We start from the raw sequence: 18,945 nt of genomic DNA, 5'->3' as shown, positions 1-18,945 counted from the left end.
AATAATGTCAAAGGCACATGCCTTATGCCTATGCATCTTGGGATTAACAAAGATGAGACTTCTTTTTAAGGAGACTTTAGCTACTCACTTCAATATAATCCCCACTACAACCTTATACATCTATCAATCAAAGATTCATGATAATGGCATCAAAGCACCGCTTGATTATTATTCATAAGGAGGCAATTCATGAGGAAACGTATTTTAGAAAACATACAAAGCGGAAGTTCCTAAATCTCCATAAACCACACCAAGACTCTAATATGCAAGCCGAAGAATTAATAGAGCAGAAAATTTCTGTAGAAATAGAAACAGAATTAACAAGGAACTTAATAGAAATTACTAGTAGCCAGTACAATATCTTGTAATTGGATCTGGAATGAAGATTTCCAGATTGAAATTTTACCATTTAACACTCCAAGAGTCTAACATCATCAACGAAAATTTGTGTTCTAATACAGATAACAAGTTATTAATTTCCAGCATCTGAACTTACAATGACACCATATTCTGAAGCTGACTAAGTTCTTGAGGAATCAAGCCAGAGAGTTGATTATTTGACAAATCACTGCAACATAGAATGACAAAAACCAATTAACAAACAGATTTCATAAGGAAAAAAAAATACAAATGACTTGCATGTCCATAACACTTCTAAGATTAGTAAATTCTGCTGGAATAAATCCTGTTATATGATTTCTGCTCAGGTTCCTACAAAAATCAAATAATAGCCGTAAGTAAAAGAGAAACTGCCAGATTCGAAAAACAAATAAATAACAAGAAACTTGCCACAGTACTCACAGCTTTAGAAGATGTTCCAAGTTACCGAGGGAAGAAGGAATGGAGTCAATTATATTATTATTTGAAATACGCCTAAGAAGGAATCCGAAACCATTCATCAGTATGAACCAGAGGGATATAAAAAGATTTGGATCTGGAATGAACAATATGTAGAAATCTGAATTTCTTAGTCTACTTAGCATTTAGATTTATGCTTGAATTTCTCTCGAATATTTAAAATAGACTATTATATAAAGGCATGCTCCTATACCCCAACGATTCACATTCAAAATAATTATATTGAATAATTTAACCTCTTTCCTTTTAAGATTTTTCAACATGAACTCTTTTGCAAGCGTGGCACAAGCATATATCTACTGTACTACCTAATCAAAATAGCATATCTTTGAATTTCTATATATATAGTATTGAATCTGATTGATAAATCATAAATGCAATCATTCAACTCCATCAATTTATTAAGGAACTGGTCCAGAAAAAAAGAATGAAAAAAAATTATTAAGGAAGTTAATTATGCAAGATTGCTAGACAAGATAGGTTTTAGAAATTTCATAGTTTTTCAAATAAAACAAAAATCTAACTAGGGAAGAGAAAGAGAAATGAAGAGGAATATGGAAAAGGGAGTTTGAATCTTACTTTTTCTTTGGATAATTAAAGCTTCATAGATGAGTATAGTGTACATGTTTCTTAGATTGCATTTATAATGAAACTAACAATAAAGTAGAAACTTTCAACACAGATTTGAAGATTTAAAAAAAAGTAATGTGAAAATGAATAATATATAGAGTCACATTAGATCCCTAGATATTTTTATTTTAAATTGTTGGTGCAGAAAGTAGAAACTATATATGTGATACCCCACAAGCCACACTTAATAATATAATTGGCCAGACACACACCCATCTGAATCTGTTCCTCCTTCCTTTACTTTCTTTCACATTATCAGTATAATAGCAAGCTATCTAATCACTCTCATCTCTCCAACTAACAATAACGAGCAATGTCTTGAAGTAAGACACAGACACGAAGACGGAGACATAGCCGACGATGCTGAAGACGTCTCTGTTTTTCATAGTTAGTGTAAGCATTTGAGTTGAGTTGAGTTGAGTTGTGTATCATATCGTCATTTAGAAAGGTTCAGCTTATTTAATCCATTTATAAGTCTGATTAGTGTTTGAAACGGGAGAACACAAATTTGTACAGTTCCTTTAGAAGACTTGTTACTTTACTTATCAGGAAGTTAATTATATATTTTATAATATTAAAGTGATATAACACAGCACCCAAATGATGCATTTTACCCTCTAAAATGCAGCTTGCAACACACTCTAAAGGAACTTAATCACAACAAAACTACTTATTTGTACTTGGAGAAAAACAAAAGATAGAAGAAAGAGTAACCAATGACTGGGACAATATAACAAACAGAAAGAGCGCAAAGCTGAATAACAAGCTTAGTTAGTTACTTAGTTACCTTCGAGAGTGAAGAATATCTTTGGTTAGTGTAACCACAGGCTCAATGTCCCTCAAAATCTCCTCTTCCTTCTCCTTCCACAGGTGGTACGGGTTTGTAGCCGGTGTGGCGGCAGTGCACCACGCTCGATGCTGAGGTGGCGCAAGAGTGAAGCGAAGGTGCCGATGAAGCAAAAACTGGCGAAGAAGATTAAAAGGAGAAGAACTTTTCATAACTAAAATTTTCCAGAATAATTGCTAATCTAAAAAATTAGGATTCAAAACACAAAAATAGAAAAGAAAAACAGAGGCAAAATCATGAGTACCTGAACAATGATCAGCGGTGATGAACCCTAGCAGAAGAACACCGGCAAATTGGAAGAGACCAGAGATGAACGGCAAGCAAAACCTAGAGAAGCTCGAAACAGCAAATAGCTTAGAAAAATAGCAAATAGACACACACAATTTCCTTTTTCTTGAAAAAATCACACACACACACAATTGAGCAATTAGAGTAGCAAAGGGAAGAATTGAAGTGCGCACCTAATGAAAAGAAACAAGTTTGGCAGCAGATCAAACGCAGAATGAAACCAGATCTTGTATTATGCAATTTTTCGGCAAAATGCAGAAAGAAGTAACCGACACAGTGCAAAGAATAGAGAAAGAGAGGAACACGAGGTAACACGAAGAGAGCATAACAAGGCGAGTAGGGAGGAACGCAAAGAGAGAGGGAATGCTTCTTCGCGAGTAGAAAAGGAACCACGAATTTCATCAATTTAGGGGTTAGGTTACCGGTAGCATTTTGTTTCAACATTTTGTTAGGAATGTGAAGATGATAAATGAATGAAAGTTTCTGTGTTTGAATCAATTGGTTTCCTATTGATATATTTAGAGGAAAAATTGAAATTTAAAAGAAAAAAATACATTTATATATTTTAGACAACACTTATAATGAGAAGCTTATTAAAAATTTTAAAGCAATTTTAGAAAAGTGTAATTTATGTACATGATAAGTGTTGCATGTGTATTTTGCTGAAGCAACGCCTTTCATGTGGTCTCTATCTAATCAAAGGGAACACTTATGTAATGTTAGTTAAAAAAGTGTTGCAATAGCAATATTTCATTGCAACAAATATTAAGTATTGTTTTTTATCATTTTAAACAACACTTTTTAAGTGTTACTTACAGTATATGTTGCAATAGATAAAAAATGTTGTAGTGTTATATTAATTTTAATTACTTTAATTAATTAATTAAGTAGGACCACAATAGAGACTAAAGTTAATTCCTTCTAATGGAGAAGAGAGAGATGTTTTGAGTTCTTATTGTTGAGTTAAGAAATTAACTAAATTAATTAGTGATGACAAACATTATTTTATTTGACAAAATAAATAATTAAATATTAATTATTTATAATTATATGCTGGTGATCATTTATGATGATATGTTGCATGCCAAAAATAAATATAATGCAGCAGCAGTCCAAGTGAATGAGAGAAACATATAAACAAGGTTGGTGGGCTAAAATGCAAACAAAGTCCAAAAGAAACAAAGAATACAAGGCAACGGGCAGAATGAAAAAGATCCGATCCAAGTCCGGTTGCCTCTCTCATTCAAACTCTTCCATCTTGCTCTCACCCAAAAGCAACATTAACTTGTCCCCTCTTGGTCAGAACTCAGAAAAAGAAAGAGAGAGCTTCTTTTCTAAACTATTCACCAAAGAAGCAAGAAAGAGAAGATTAAGCAAATGATAGAAGTCTAATCACCCATCATCAATATATATCAAGAAGAGGTCAGAAGCTAAAGGTGATTTTCATTTCCTTCTACATGCATCTCATTTTCTTCTCTTCTTTCCAATACTCTGCCATTCCAAAAATGGATTACAAGGAAAAGTTGATTTCTGCTCTAATTTACTGTGTATCTACGGTCTCAAACGAATCTTGGGGACCAAGTTAGTTTTCAAGGGCTGAGATCTGGTTTACCATTGGAAGACTTGTTGTGGTTACTGTATTAAGGCTTTCGGTCAAAAAGATGGTCAGAAGCAAAGTCCCTAATTTGAGTAAAAATGGGAGAAAGTGAACGGCTGGGTTGGTGAAGTACATTGCTCAAGAAGTTGACATAGGAAGAAGAACCCAACAACATGCAAGGAGATAAAAGAGGTTTGCTGTTCATTCAGAAGCCAAGTAGAGAAAACCAGAGTTTGGCGAGTTGTGTTCTGAAAAGAGGTTCCTCTACTTGGATAATGCTTTCTTTCAAAGAAGCATTCGACCAATACTAAAGAACTGTATCTGAGATTTGCAAATCTAGTTTTGCACAAAGCGAAGAGGCTGTTGATGAAGTCAATCTCCTTCATGTTTTACAGATTGTGATGTACTTTTCTATGTTTATCTTTCTATAATTTCTTGTGAAAAAAAGCATAGTGAGAGAGCTCAAGTAAAAGCCATGAGTGAAAAAAGGTTGAGTAATACGCCTGAAAGAAAAACCTAGAGTTATTTTCTGATTTCTTTAGGTATGTATGTCTATGTCTTGTATCTTGTACCTGTAAGGTATCCTTTTCTTAGTTGGGTTAGCATTAAGAGTGAAGAGTTAGGTATTAGCATAGCCAATGTCAAGTTAGGTTAGAACTTGAGTGTGAAAGGATTAGGTCAATTCTGTGGAATTGGTGTATGTAATACTTTTAACTATAGTGAAAATTTCTTCATTATTGTGGAGGAGACTGGACGTAGGTTGCATAGTACAAGGCAACCGAACCAGGATACATGCTGGTGTTAGTTTTTTCCTTTTCTGCTATGTTCTGTTTTCTGATATTCATGAGACAAAAATAAATTATCTCATAAATTTCTGCTGCTGAGTACTAACAAAAGCAGAATTGAGAGTTTGTTTAAAAAGGGTCATAACAGCAACTGAAAAAATAGGCATAGATTCAACCCCCCTTCTCTAAGTCTACTACAACTTTCACTTATTTACTATTTATGACGTAAAAGTTGATATGAAGTTACTTTTTATGACACATCAGTTATAAATAGGGACTGAAATGAGTTACTTATTGGAGATGGTCTTATGACCATTTTTTTTCAGTTTGAGAGAGAAGTAATAACTTGATCTTCTTATAATTTTTTTTTTCTATCATTCAAAGGGTCATTTATCTCACAAGTGCTTTCTTGGTCTAAATAGACTTTTGTAAGAAATTTTTTTCAGTTTAATCTTCTTCGTATAACTGAATTACAAAAAGAAGTGTTCGTACTAAAACAAGGTATTTATTCTGTCACAAAAAAATTTATTTATCTGAAGATTTTATGGAAGGAACGGGTCTGGAAAATTCAAAGCCCTCCTAATATACACATGTCTAGCAAAGAATCACCGAATCCAAGATTTCATCATCCGATTTTTAAAAAGACTCGACAAATACCTTTCAGTATTCAATCTCAACTCCTACTCTTCATCCTCTTCTTCCAATCTACAAGATTTTTGTTATGGTGATTCAGCATGAGCAACACCTACACCTCTCTTCCGATTTTCTTGATTGTGAGTCATAGATTGAGTTCAAGCATATAAAACTATGATATATAAGTTAAAGGAGAAATAACTACTAATAATAATTTAAGAGAGTAATTTGACAATTGATCATACTATGTGTATACAATATATAGGCAATATTAGTTAAAAAGAAAAAATAATAAATTTAAGTAAGACAAATTTTTAAATTTTGAATGATAAAAATAAGGTGAAAACTCAGGTAAAGTCGACCTTACGTGAAGTTGATATTTGAGAGTCGTTAGATGACAAATTTTTAAATTTTGAATGATAAAAATAAGGTGAGAACTCAGGTAAAGTCGACTTTACATGAAGTTGATATTTGAGAGTCGTTAGATAAAAATTTAGTTAAATCAATCAAATCATCTAACGGCTCTCAGATATCAACTTTATGTGAAGTCGACTGCACCTGAGTTTTCACCTAAAAATAATTTAGGTTATTGATATATATATATATATATATATATATATATATATCAAGAAGTACATAATAACGAGGAAAAAAATAGCATGTTCTCCAATAATTTTGATGTACTTTAAAAGTTAATAATGTACATCATGCTATATATAGTTCTACGGTCCCTATTCTACTACTCTAAGCTAAAAAAATCCACCTTCTTTAGTATGATGCACATGCTAATTAAACTTTTATATTAACTATTATTATTTTCACAATTCGATGATATTCATGCTAATTCCACACCATATGCTTAATTAAAAGAGGGCATGGCATTGCAGAACATAAATAACCAATCTCTTGTTTTCCACATGCAATATTCAGAAATAATCATTTTGAATAACGTGGTTCATCAAGAATAAGAGATAATTAATTAGTATATAAAACCTGTAAAGGTTGTGTAGATTAGTAAATTTTCAAAAGTTTTGACAGGATTGATATTATTTTGTGACTAAATTTTTATTTTGGTCCTAAGATTCACGTGATTATTCAATTTGGTCTTCAAAATTTAAAAGTTTTATATTAGTCCTTCGAATTTAAGTTCGGTACCAATATGAGATGACACCTTTTTTGTCATGTTGAATGATGAGTAAACGACGTCGTTTGTCCTTGGCGCCCAAAAAAGTCAAAAATAAAGAATAGTAGAGATAGAGAAGAAGAATACTTTATTTTGGGTTTCCATCGTTTCTTCTCCCTTCATAGTTCATATACAAAGCGACGACATTTCTGGCTTGTTTGGGTGCCAAGGATAAATAATGTCGTTTACTCATCATCCAGCGTGGCAAGGAGGGTACCATCTTAGCATTCTGTTTATCTAGTTATTGCTGGAAACAGTCGAGGGACCACATTGATGCTCAAACTTAAATATGAAGAACCGGTATAGATAATTTTAAATTTCGAGAACCAAAATAAATAATCGTGTAAATTTCAGAAACCAAAACAAAGATTTAGTCCTATTTTGCACAGGAATCATTATATTTAATTTGTAAGATTTTTTTAAAGATTTATATCTAATGAAAATTTTAAATTATTTCTCATAATCTGGTACAAATTTATATGAATACTATTATAGTATTATTGCAATTCAGCTTCTGAATTGGAACCAAAAACAACTGTCCAAAAACGTCTTTTTAGGCATTTCAAAATTTTCAACCCATAAAAGACATAATTTATGTCAAATTCACGCAGATTTTGTATACATCTTGTATAAATCTATCTTGATTTTTTTATAAATTTTCTTTTAAACACTAAAAAAAATTTAATATGTATTTGTAATTTTTATATCTCTTAGATTATTTATTTATTACTGATTTGGATATGAAAATCTCTAGTAAGTATATTCCATTGCAGTGAGAGCCTCTTGAATGTAAAATTAACATTTTCAATATAAATTATTGGTTCACAATTTCACATAATTATTAACATTTTGTTTTTTTGGGTATTGACATAATTATGAACACTTGTACAAATGTATGGTTAAACATAGCTATAGAGACATGTGGACTTTTCTTCCTGAGGGGGTAGAGTGTGAGTGTGACAATCCCAAGAGATGCAGAGTTTTTTTTTTTTTTTTTTTTTGGGATCAATTTTAACTTTAAAACTGATTTGGACCACCAATGATGGATTATGTGACACCTTTATTCCAGGCCTATTAATTAATGCCTTTGTTTTTTTTTCTTTTCTTTTCATCCCTCAGGTATCATTTAATTTCTTAGCCTGAAAATTCTGGCACTTGAGAACTTTCTTCAAAGCAAAAAATCAGAAATAAACTTGGTTTCATGATAGTGATGCTGTTATTATTATTATTATTATTATTATTATTATTATTATTATTATTATAAAGGCTATTAATGTTTACCAAAGCTTTAATTTAGAAGATAAGTTAAATCCTTTATTTTGTTGCATAGAAAGAGAGACCTACTAATCAAGAGTGTATGTGCATTAAGTAATAAGCAACCCTAATCCTCAAATTAGCATGCAGATTATTTGATCCGTACCATGTTCCTGTGCTTAGCTAAAGACAAGCAATAATCAATCATAACATTTTAATAATACCAAAAAGGAAAAAAAATCATAGCATTTTAAGATCAAGTTATATCAATGTTGCTTTAAATAACTATTACACCACATGTTTAATACTTTTTTGCAACTTTGTAAAACCTGAACTATATGTGAAAAATTTCAGACTACTCTATTATTATTATTTGATTAATTCGACTCAAAAAATTATAGTAATTTTTTATGGTTCCAACTTTTTTTTTTAATTCTAAAATTCCTCATAAAAAGCACACCACATAAGAAACTTGCCATATGAAGTATAAGCATTTCACATATTTGAACTTTTGCCACTAAATTAGTTTCATTCCAAAATCATGAAACAATCTAAGCACAAAAACATATATATGCAAAAGCATTGGAAAATTTTGACATTGAAGAAGAATCCTTAGGGGAGAATAAAATAAAATAAAATAAAATTGTATATATACTAAACCTGTCCCCAAAATAACTGGCATCACCTAAAGTAACCTAAAAAAAAAGCAGCTATCCTTGAAGGACAGAAGAAGAAGAAGAAAAAAGAAAGAGTAACAGTAGTACTAGTTACCAGGAAGGAATAAAAGAGAGTACATAACCCCAGCATCAAGCAAAGCTTTTTTAGAAGCCTATCCTCTACAAGCCATGTGCAAAAAGTATATATGCAAAAAAAAGCAATAAAAACATTGCACTTAAATCCATATACCCTTCTTTCTTTTTTTTTTTTCTTTTTAACTTTCCAGCTTCTATTATTTTTTCCTTGATTTAGAGCCAGCATTCCAGCTCTGCAAATCCCTGCATATAGATCACGATCATATTCAATTCTAGCTAACATGTGATTTCACCATATTATATGATAAAGTTAGTAACAATAATAAGTGTCTTTCAAGTTTTGATGCACATATTAAGAAAATATTAAGACTAAGATTACGCCATTCTTCCTTTGTGATAATGGATAGGGACCGAATTAAGTGTTTACTAGAAAGAAAAAATTACGTTATTTTAAATAATGCGACTTACTTTGTAAATCGTAAAATAATTATTAAAGTGAAGGACCGAAATTCTTAATCATAAATATTTATGAAGGAGAGAGTAAATGAGATAGCAGATTGTTGTAAGCTATAAATACAACTTTATTTATTTTTGTCTAATATTGTGAGGACAAGTGAGAATGTAGCTTGGCCTTTATCACTTTACTATCTAATAATGTAGAAATGCTAAAGTTAGTAGCATCATCCTCTATATGCTATATCTTTGCATTGTCCATATTAATATAAATCTCATTCTTATTTCTTCTGATCTCTTCTCAAATTCATAAAGCTAGTTAAGATATGGGTTTTACTGGAGAATTGGTAAGAAGTGTCTTCTCCAGAAACCGTTCTGCTGCATCATATGAAAGCAAAGTGAGTCTCTCAAAATTGCTATCTATTTATATATATATATGCTGCAAGAATTCTTGATCACATCACAAATTTTGTTACTTTTTCTCAGGGTAGGCGAAATTCTACAGAAAATCGAAGATGGGGTTCTGTTAGATCATACTTGTGTGGAAATGAATTCAATTCAGTTGTGGCAGAGGAGGATTCAGCTTCACTTAAGAGTTCTGAAGTTACAGTTACACAACCAATAATACAAGAGAACTTGAATGATAGAGAAGATGCCAAAAGTGAAGAAACTGTGGAGAATGTAATAGAACAAGAAGAAATGCCAAATTCAAGTAGTTCTACATTCTTGAGTGAAGAAGCAGCAGCAATTCGGATTCAATCAGCATATAGAAGCTTTCTGGTTAGCTCAACAAACTTCCATTACATCAATTTGCATATATTCACATCAGTTACATCAATAAATTCACTATTTATATGATGCATAGTGTTTTTTTCTTCTTCTTATGATTAGTGTGCTGTAAATTTCAGTTAAGGCGTCGAAACGATGAAATTGGAACCAATAATGGTGAAGTTCAGCTCAATTTAGTAACTGAAAGTCCGGATAGAAAGTCCATGGGGACATCAATTGAAGTTCAAACTGCAAATTCGGCTGAAATTTTCTCGGTTGAAGGCGAAAAATTGAGCATTTACCAGCATATTCATCGCAGGACAAGGAGTCATATAACAAAGCAGAAGGTATAACAGAAGACAATGTTAAATTCATGAAACTAGCAAGTAGCAGCTCATGATTTTGTTAGAAGAAAAACAACTAACTTTAGTTCACTTGAAATGATGTCATAAATTTAAAGACTTGAATTCAGATTAAGCTTAAAATAATTCACCAAAACTCATCTTATTCTTGCACTAATAAAAAAGTGTTAAAAGAGTGATTGAAGGTGCTAAGCTTATCAATTTAGCTATAATTCGCCATCAATCGAATTCTGTTAACTAGCATAGTTCATGAGATTTTCAGGAAGAATGGGATGATAGCACTGTGAGTAGCTATGTATCGAAAATGCGAATGCAGAACAGAATGGAGGCATCAACCAGAAGAGAAAGAGCACTAGCTTATGCTTTCTCTCAACAGGTAAACATCTTAAAACTATTTGCATAGAAGGAATGGATAGTGCAGAATTCAAAACAGTGGTTCTGGTTAATGCAGCTAAGAATCTGTTCAAAGAGAAGACCAACAAAATACAACAGCATAGAATCGAATATGAGCTGGAGCTGGCTCGAACGATGGATGGCTACACGTGTTCCAGACACTGCTGCATTATCTGTTGAAAGCCATGCTTTGAAGCAGCATGATCCTCTTAATAGTAATTTCACAATCAAGACTAGATTCTTGGATGCTGCTTCTGGGGAAGAAAAAGAGAGCTGTGGTTCGAACGAAGTGCTGCCTCATTTCGATAGCTATTCAGTAAATTCAAGAGAAGAAAATTGTAGCATCAAATCACCAAGATCAAAGACCAACTTCAAAGCTAGGAGAACTGTGTCAAGGCGAAAAACAGTGCCAAGCTATCAGTTCCTTGAAGAGCAGCCAAAGGTTTAAAGTTTTGGAATCTTTAGTATATCCATGATTCATGATTTTCCTTCCTCGTTGACTTATAAATTCTTAGATCAATCACTAACACTAAAAGCTATGGCTTCTTTTGAATGTTCAACTTGATTTTCTTATATAGTTTATCAGAATTGCATCGATATGTTGCTTGTTCGTTGATTTCTTCAATCGTCTAAATATACTTTTATCGTTTTGCAGGTATGCAAGAAAGAAGGCTCAAACAATGCAAGCAAGGATGTTAAGCAAAAACCAAAAGCATGTAGGAAGGAAGATGAAACTGAAACTGAAACTAGGCCTTCCTAAAAACTTCAAAATCCCAATGAGTAACTTCTAACATTAATCTGCTAAATAAAGTCATGTGTCTAGTACTTAAGATTTGGTGTAAGCTCTGCATAAATGGTTGGATTCTCTGTGTAGATTTTGTTGATTCATCTTGTGTCTTGTGTGTACAATTTCTCTTCAGTATAGTGCCTCAAATGCATGGAAAGAGATGTTTGTTACAACTTCCAATGACTTAGGAAGTTATATTATATCCATTCTTAAGCAATAAAAGCAATATATATAAAGAAAATTGCTTGCATAATATAGTTTTTCCTTTCTTGGTAGGACACATTACACACAAATAAGTTTGCTACCAAGAAAGAAGAATGCTAAATATTAAAGATCCTACTTTGCATACAATGTCACACAAAAGCAGAACATTTAAATCCAATGAGGTGGACTATTTTCATATCATATAATAAATCATAACAATAATTTTTCTGTTATTGGAAAAACAGGTAACTGCATTGTAAATTATTATGTTTCAATTCAAAGTACTCAAGAGTTTGAGCAGAATGTGCATATATATTGTTCAGCAGTAACTAACTTGGATCCAAAAGAGGTTGATCCAGTAAAACGGGGTTGGTACCTGCAAAAAACTTGACGATCAAGTCAGTTATCGCCCGGAAAATATAAGGATTAAGGAAAAGTTGTATCCCTCAGAGTGGAAGTTCAATAGAATTCAATCAGATGCCAGAAGAGGAAGCATTGCCTTTCAATTATGGTTATGGCAGTTAGTAAATTTTCTCTTCTTATAAAAAATAACATTATTTCTTTCTCTATAAAAGTTATTATGGCATTATCATCAAGTATCCTTTGATTTCAGAGGACTCAAATAAGAAGTATGTGGATGAATGGAAAGGTTTTGCCGAGCCCCCAAAATTTTGATGGCATCAAATGTAATCTTAAAGTGAAGCATAGTAACTAATTAGCATGACAATAAGCATAAAACTATGAATAAATAAATAGAACATCTGGCATGGTTGTCTTTTATGTTATTTGTAATTTTGTATATTAACTTTAACTCAGTTGAAATATACAAATAAGAGCTTAAAATTATTATTTTTTTTAACTCTCAAATTTTTTTTTAAAAAATTAGAGTTTAAAGTTTAAAATTCAAAATTTAGGATAAATATTAATTACAATAGAATAAGATGTAAATAATAGTTTAACTTGTCATGCCGATGATTAGTTTAAAAGTGATAACTATTAAATTTTCAAGAACAAACCTTTTTTTATATTAGTAATGTACAACAAAAATAATTTGTATTTTTTAAAATAATTTTTTCATCGATATTTTTGGTGACTTAAAATTTTGTCATCGATATAATACATCAAAATAGATGATTAAGTCGACGAAAGGTGTAACGAATTATTTTTCGCAACATATAAAATGTCTTTTATATCAGACAAAATTTCGCATAAAAACATGTCACAATATACCGTGTATGTCCATTTAGAATATGGAAATTGTAAATCCATATTCAAATTTCCAAATTTTATAGGTGTTCTTGCCTGTTGTTGGTGCCGAGATATAGTTCATTCTCCAACAAAGGTCGATAAACTTTCAAGTAGAACAAGAAACACGCCAGCGATGAAGAATCGAGGTGGTGGATACCTGTAAAGGTCTTTCGACGCTCAAGTTAGTGAGAAAATATATACGTATATGTATTTTTAGAAAAAGTTGAATACATTTTTGGTTCCTGTCCTTCTCCTCATATCGACTAATTTTTTTGGTAATGGATTGAAGAAGTGTGTTTTGTATAGTTATGGATAATTAGTGTATTTTTATCGATATGGAGATATTTTTTTAAATTAAAAACTATAAATCAGAGGTTTAAATTTGGGTGAAAATAGAAAATTAAAAGTCAGATAAAAAACTCATATTTCAAAAATTTTTTAACATTAAAATACAAATCTAAATGTCAAATTTGTAAATTTAAAAAAAAAATAAAAACTACAAATGTGAGGATTAGAAGATATACTAACTATTCATATTATTGAGTCTTGGCTAGGGAGCCAATGGTAAGTTTAAGCTAATTTTGGGTTCACCAAAGATCGAACTCTTAATCTTTTGAATTTATAGCTCTGATACTATGTTATGATACTATTCATCCCAGAAGTTTACACTGATAGAAAAAGGTAATACTAATGGTTATATCTCTAAGGGAAAATATGAGGAGCCAATGAATGGAGGTTTAGGGAGTATTAGAGATATAACCATTAGTGTTACCTTTCCCTATCAGCTGAAACTTTTGGAATGAGTGGTATTATGATATAGTATTAGAGTGTTAGATCCAAAAGGTCAAGAATTTGATCCTTGCTCAATCCTAAAATCAATTTAAGCTTTTGGGAAGATGTTTATTATGCCTAATACTCGAATTATTATTCTAGATAGTATGGGGGATGTTTATTTTGTAACTCAATAGCCCATACACATTGTACAAATAGTTGTCTCCCTGCGAAACTTTATCTCTAATACTCCGTAAACATCTATTATACGCATTGTACAAATATTTCATTGGCTCCATACTTTCTCCGTATTATTAGACTTATTAAAAAAACACCAGTTGCACTTCAACACAAAAAAATAAAAAGGGAAATTTATAAGCATATATTTTATTTTTATTTCTTAGTAAAATTACCATCTTTAGGTATATAGTAGAATCTAAATAGCTCAATTATTGATAACAAAAAGTTAAAAGTAACCAAAACCCTACCAATAAAAATAGAAAATTACCAAGCACCAACTCATCTCGGTGAAGGGGGGGATTGGGATTTGGGAACTCAACTTCACCCTCTTCCCTCTCTTCTCTCTTCGATCCCCATTTTTTCACCCGTCTCCCACTTCCAAGTTCCAACAATCACATGCAGGCACAACAAGGATGGGCAATTTTGACATTTCACTCCATTTACAAGTGTTTTGAGTCTTCAGAAAGTTTCATCCAACCCTGCCTCCATTACTCTGTTTCTTCTTTCCCTATGAGAAACTCCAATCTTTTTCCTCACCTACCCATAAACCAAAATGGCACCTTTCGTTATTCTTCTTCTGCTATTCTCCTCTCTGATTCATGGGCATGCTCAAATTGAACCAAAAAACGAAGCTTTCATATCCCTTCTGGTGACCCAAAACGGCCTTGATTTCGTGAAGGGATTGCTGGTGAAAAAGGCGATTTCTTCAATAATCTCACTCCGGTTGCGGGATATTGAGAAAGGAGCCAATTTTCCAGTTGTTGGTAATGTGTATATGTCACTTTCCAACATCACAATATACGAAATCGATGTTGCTTCATCAATTGTGAAGCCAGGGGAAGCAGGGGTTTCAATTGTGGCTTCTGGGGTTACTTGTAATTTGAGCATGAATTGGTATTACTCTTACAGCACTTGGCTTGTTCCTGTGAGGATTTCTGATAGAGGTAGAGCAGAAGTTCAGGTATTGAAGCGATTCTTTGTTTTTAGTTCATATAATGGTGTTTTGAGATTTTTGAACTTAGAACCTGTTTTTTGTATGATAACTGTTAAGTAGCAATGTATGCTGTTAATAGAAATTGATTCTGTATTTCATATAATGGTGATTTGAATGTTTAAAACCTTTTTTTTTTGTATGCTCACTGTTAAGCACTTTTGTGTTGTTAATTGGAGCATTTCCTTTTATGGACAAGAGTTAGATTGTTTAGTTAACTTTGTTATTTTCTTTGAAATTGGAAGAGTTGTTGCTGCAAATTGGATGCCTTTGTAGCTTTCCTTTTTTAGTTTGCTTTGTGATGTAAAGAATGCTGTGTCCTTTTCTGTTGTGATACCTGGTATTGTCGTTTTACAATTTTTTGGTAAGTAGATTCCTTGCATTAGTAAATTATTCAAAGAAAAGATATTTAGGTATAAATGGGCTTAACATACATATACAATCTATGATACGGCACTATGATGTCATTTGATTCATGTAGCCGACCTTAATTAGTGGGATAAGACTTGGTTATTGTAATTGACTAGATGTTTGCAGTAAACCACCCTATATCAGTGACTATTGTCATGTATCATAAGCTCCATATGATCCCTATTTTTTATTTCTTACTAGTATGTGTATTTATCTCTCAGTTTTCTTCTTTGCAAGTCACAACTACTATAGAAAAGGGAATTTAATCAATTCTATTGCTTGAAAAGGTTGAAGGCATGCAAGTTGGCCTTACGCTTGGTTTGGAGAATCAAGAAGGATCTTTGAAGCTGAAACTTGAGGACTGTGGTTCTTATGTTAAAGATATTTCAATAAAATTGGATGGAGGTGCATCCTGGCTTTATCAAGGGTATTGAACTATCCGTATTTGATTATCTCAGGGTTCATATTTCCTCCTTCCTTGTTGCTGGGTGTTGTGTTTCTTTGCTTTATAGAACTTGTGTTAGAAGCCAATAAAGCTTCTTCCTTTTTTCAGTGTAGTTGGTCTTGTCTATGCATACCTTATGATTGTAATTTTCCCGTTTTACTAACAGGATAGTTGATGCTTTTGAAGAGGAAATCGGGTCAGCAGTAGAAAATGCAATTACGAAGAAACTTAAAGAAGGGATTTCACAACTGGACTTGTATTTGGGAAGTCTTCCAAAGGAGGTTCCAGTTGATGATCATGCATCTTTGAATGTAACTTTTGTTAATAATGTCTTATTAAGCAATTCATCCATCGGATTTGAAACTAATGGGTTATTCATAGAAAGAAATAATTCTGTCCATATTCCTAAGTTATGCCATAAGAAATCAGAATTTCCAGTTTCCTGTGCATATTCTTCAAAAATGCTAGGCATAAACATGGATGAGGCTGTCTTTAACTCCGCATCAGGATTGTATTATGATGTAAGTACGGATGTTTTAGCTCGTCTTTAATCATAGATTTATTAAATACTACTTTTGCATTTGGGTTAATGTCAATTGAGAAATTGTTTTCGGGTTCAGGCAAAATTTATGCACTGGATAGTGGACAAGATACCAGATCAATCTCTATTGAACACTGCAGGATGGAGATTTATTGTTCCCCAACTATACAGGAAATACCCAAATCATGACATGAACTTGAATATATCTTTATCTTCTCCTCCGGTTGTGGAGATATCAAATCAGAAAGCAGGTGCCAACGTGTTTGCAGACCTAACAATTGATGTTTTGGAAGAACATGAAGTAATACCAGTGGCATGCATCTCATTGGTATAATCTTCAATGTTCAATTTGCTATATTTATTGGGTCTATCTGTTGTTATGGGTTTGGGAATTAGTACTACAGAGAAATTGGGCGTTGCACCTAATTGCAAAAGTTGGTAGTAGAATCTCACCATATATGGTTTCAGATCATATATAGAGAGTTCCAATTAGGAGAGTAGAATAGATGAAGTGTGGTCTATACCTAGAGGTCAAGGAGTTCTCACCTTTTAGGACCTGTTTGGTTTTGTTTTATTTCCTATTTTCATTTTTTGTGTTTTCTGCTTTCAAGTTTTTGTGAAAAAAGAATGTGAAAACAAGAAATACAGCCGAAAACCAAACAGGTCATTATAATGTTCAATAGTCTCATTAGCCACTAGGTCAGGCTTGTACTTATTGTGCCACTAATTGTTATAGGATAAATATTGGGCTTTGCATCACATAACACACAATGTCATCAGAATATAGATAATTCGGAATCTAACTTGTAATGTATATACAGCTTAGCACCTTGCTATGAATTGTCCTTTCTTGTTTGTGGTCGTAATTTTGATCCTTTATTGCTCCATCTCATCGCGATTGCACAGGTGATTAGAGCCTCAGGCTTGGTAAAAGTCAACGGAAACAACCTCATAGGTGCCGTGAAATTGGATGACTTTTCAATGTCATTGAAATGGAGCACCATTGGCAATCTGAGGATGTACCTTGTTCAGGTGCTTTTGTATTCTGTTTTCTACAAGTGCATAACACTTCAAAATCTCATTTTTATTGATTCAAGTTTACGTTATACTTTTTTTTCCCAATGCAGCCAGTTGTGTGGACTCTCATTGAAACTGTGTTCTTGCCATATGCAAATTTACATCTCAGCAAAGGGTTCCCTTTACCCATCATTCATGGCTTCACCTTACAAGAAGCAGAGATAATATTGTCAGATTCAAGAATCACGGTTTGCAGCGACGTGTCGTTTTCCGATTCAAACAAGCTTCTCTTCAAATTCATTCACTAGAGATAGTGTTTGTTGATGCATGTAAATAGCTCGGTTTAGAAATCTGAATTGTTATCTGCTTGTACAATTTTCATTCATTTGTTAGGATAGTCAACAGTGCAACTCTCGATAGAAAAAGAAAAGGGGGAAAATTAAACATTGATACATATGTACTTACACCATAAATTTTTATGTACAATGAAGGTTATATTCGTGATGTACATTGTTTTCCATACATATATTTCATATGTCATGAGTCAATAAAGAAGTTATTATATATTTGGATATAAATATACATATTATTTATTTAATTTTAATGTGTATTTTGTATTTTACCATGTATTTTATAAGCAGTTGATTTGATAAATAATTTTCAGTGTACACGTAATATGATTAATTATGTAATTGCCTAAAATCTGAATATCTTTGAGACATCAAGATTTAGTTGTTATTTTTTACTGTAGATTAAATTCACAAAAGACTGAGTCATTTTTAGTCACAAATGAAAATAATGTGATAATAATTTTATAAATAAAGTTAAAATAAACCAAATCACATCATAACAACTCAAGCTACACATTAAATTAAATTCAAGTAACAAATAAAATAAACAAACTATTAAAAACGTTGAATTAAATTCAAGTAACAACTAAAATAACTAAAACTATTAAAAGCGTAAATTGGTTCTGTCTTCATAGTTAAAATTCTCCTAATTGATCATATAAAAGTTGAATTAAATTCAAGTAACAACTAAAATAACTAAATAATTAGAAGGGTACGCGCGGTTCTGTCTACATAGTCAGAATTCTCCTAATCATCTGAGCTCTTCGACGAGGATGACAATGACGATGTCGGAGAAGGATCACTTGGGAATTGAAGGCCTTCATAGTGATCCAGGATCTCTTCCTCAAGAAAAACAGGGACGATATAATTAACAATCTCACGGTAGGGAATGGTGCAGAAACTTTCATCCCCCACCTTGTGCCGAAACTATTCTGTCTAATTCCCATTAGCATCATATCCAATTAATGTTATGGCATGAGGACCATCACGTCGAATGCTGTTGTCACGTACATACGGTATTTCCACCCTTCGCGCATAGAAGTCTCCGTTTATCCAAATAGCCGCAAACACTTCTCCACATTCCCGGATGTATTCTTTGACTTCTTCAATTCCTTCATCAGTGACACCGGGTAAATC

The 18,945-nt window shown here is 32.3% G+C and overlaps 2 protein-coding genes across 3 annotated transcripts; both read left to right on the top strand.

Annotated features, from left to right (window-relative positions):
- Positions 1-9,441: 9,441 nt before the first annotated feature.
- On the top strand, positions 9,442-11,751 carry LOC130941983 (protein IQ-DOMAIN 33). 2 transcript variants are annotated; one of them, XM_057870644.1, is made up of 6 exons: positions 9,442-9,678; positions 9,767-10,060; positions 10,189-10,395; positions 10,673-10,786; positions 10,862-11,245; positions 11,459-11,751. In XM_057870644.1, the coding sequence occupies exons 1-6, from the start codon at positions 9,607-9,609 to the stop codon at positions 11,561-11,563; spliced, it is 1,176 nt and encodes a 391-aa protein (XP_057726627.1). In that variant the 5' UTR covers positions 9,442-9,606; the 3' UTR covers positions 11,564-11,751. The 2 variants fall into 2 exon arrangements, with proteins under 2 accessions (XP_057726627.1, XP_057726628.1); XM_057870645.1 differs by having other exon boundaries at positions 9,457-9,678; positions 9,772-10,060.
- Positions 11,752-14,351: 2,600 nt separating this feature from the next.
- Positions 14,352-18,008, top strand: LOC130942226 (putative BPI/LBP family protein At1g04970). Its single transcript, XM_057870934.1, has 6 exons — positions 14,352-15,014; positions 15,743-15,882; positions 16,067-16,421; positions 16,521-16,769; positions 17,348-17,473; positions 17,569-18,008. Exons 1-6 carry the CDS (start codon positions 14,607-14,609, stop codon positions 17,764-17,766), a joined length of 1,476 nt encoding a protein of 491 aa, XP_057726917.1. The 5' UTR covers positions 14,352-14,606; the 3' UTR covers positions 17,767-18,008.
- Positions 18,009-18,945: the final 937 nt, after the last annotated feature.

This window comes from Arachis stenosperma, chromosome 7 (assembly GCF_014773155.1).
Source record: "Arachis stenosperma cultivar V10309 chromosome 7, arast.V10309.gnm1.PFL2, whole genome shotgun sequence".
NCBI classification, from domain to species: domain Eukaryota; kingdom Viridiplantae; phylum Streptophyta; class Magnoliopsida; order Fabales; family Fabaceae; genus Arachis; species Arachis stenosperma.
The sequence above is the reverse complement of the archived record's forward strand: the minus strand, read 5'-3'. Positions and strand labels throughout refer to the sequence as shown.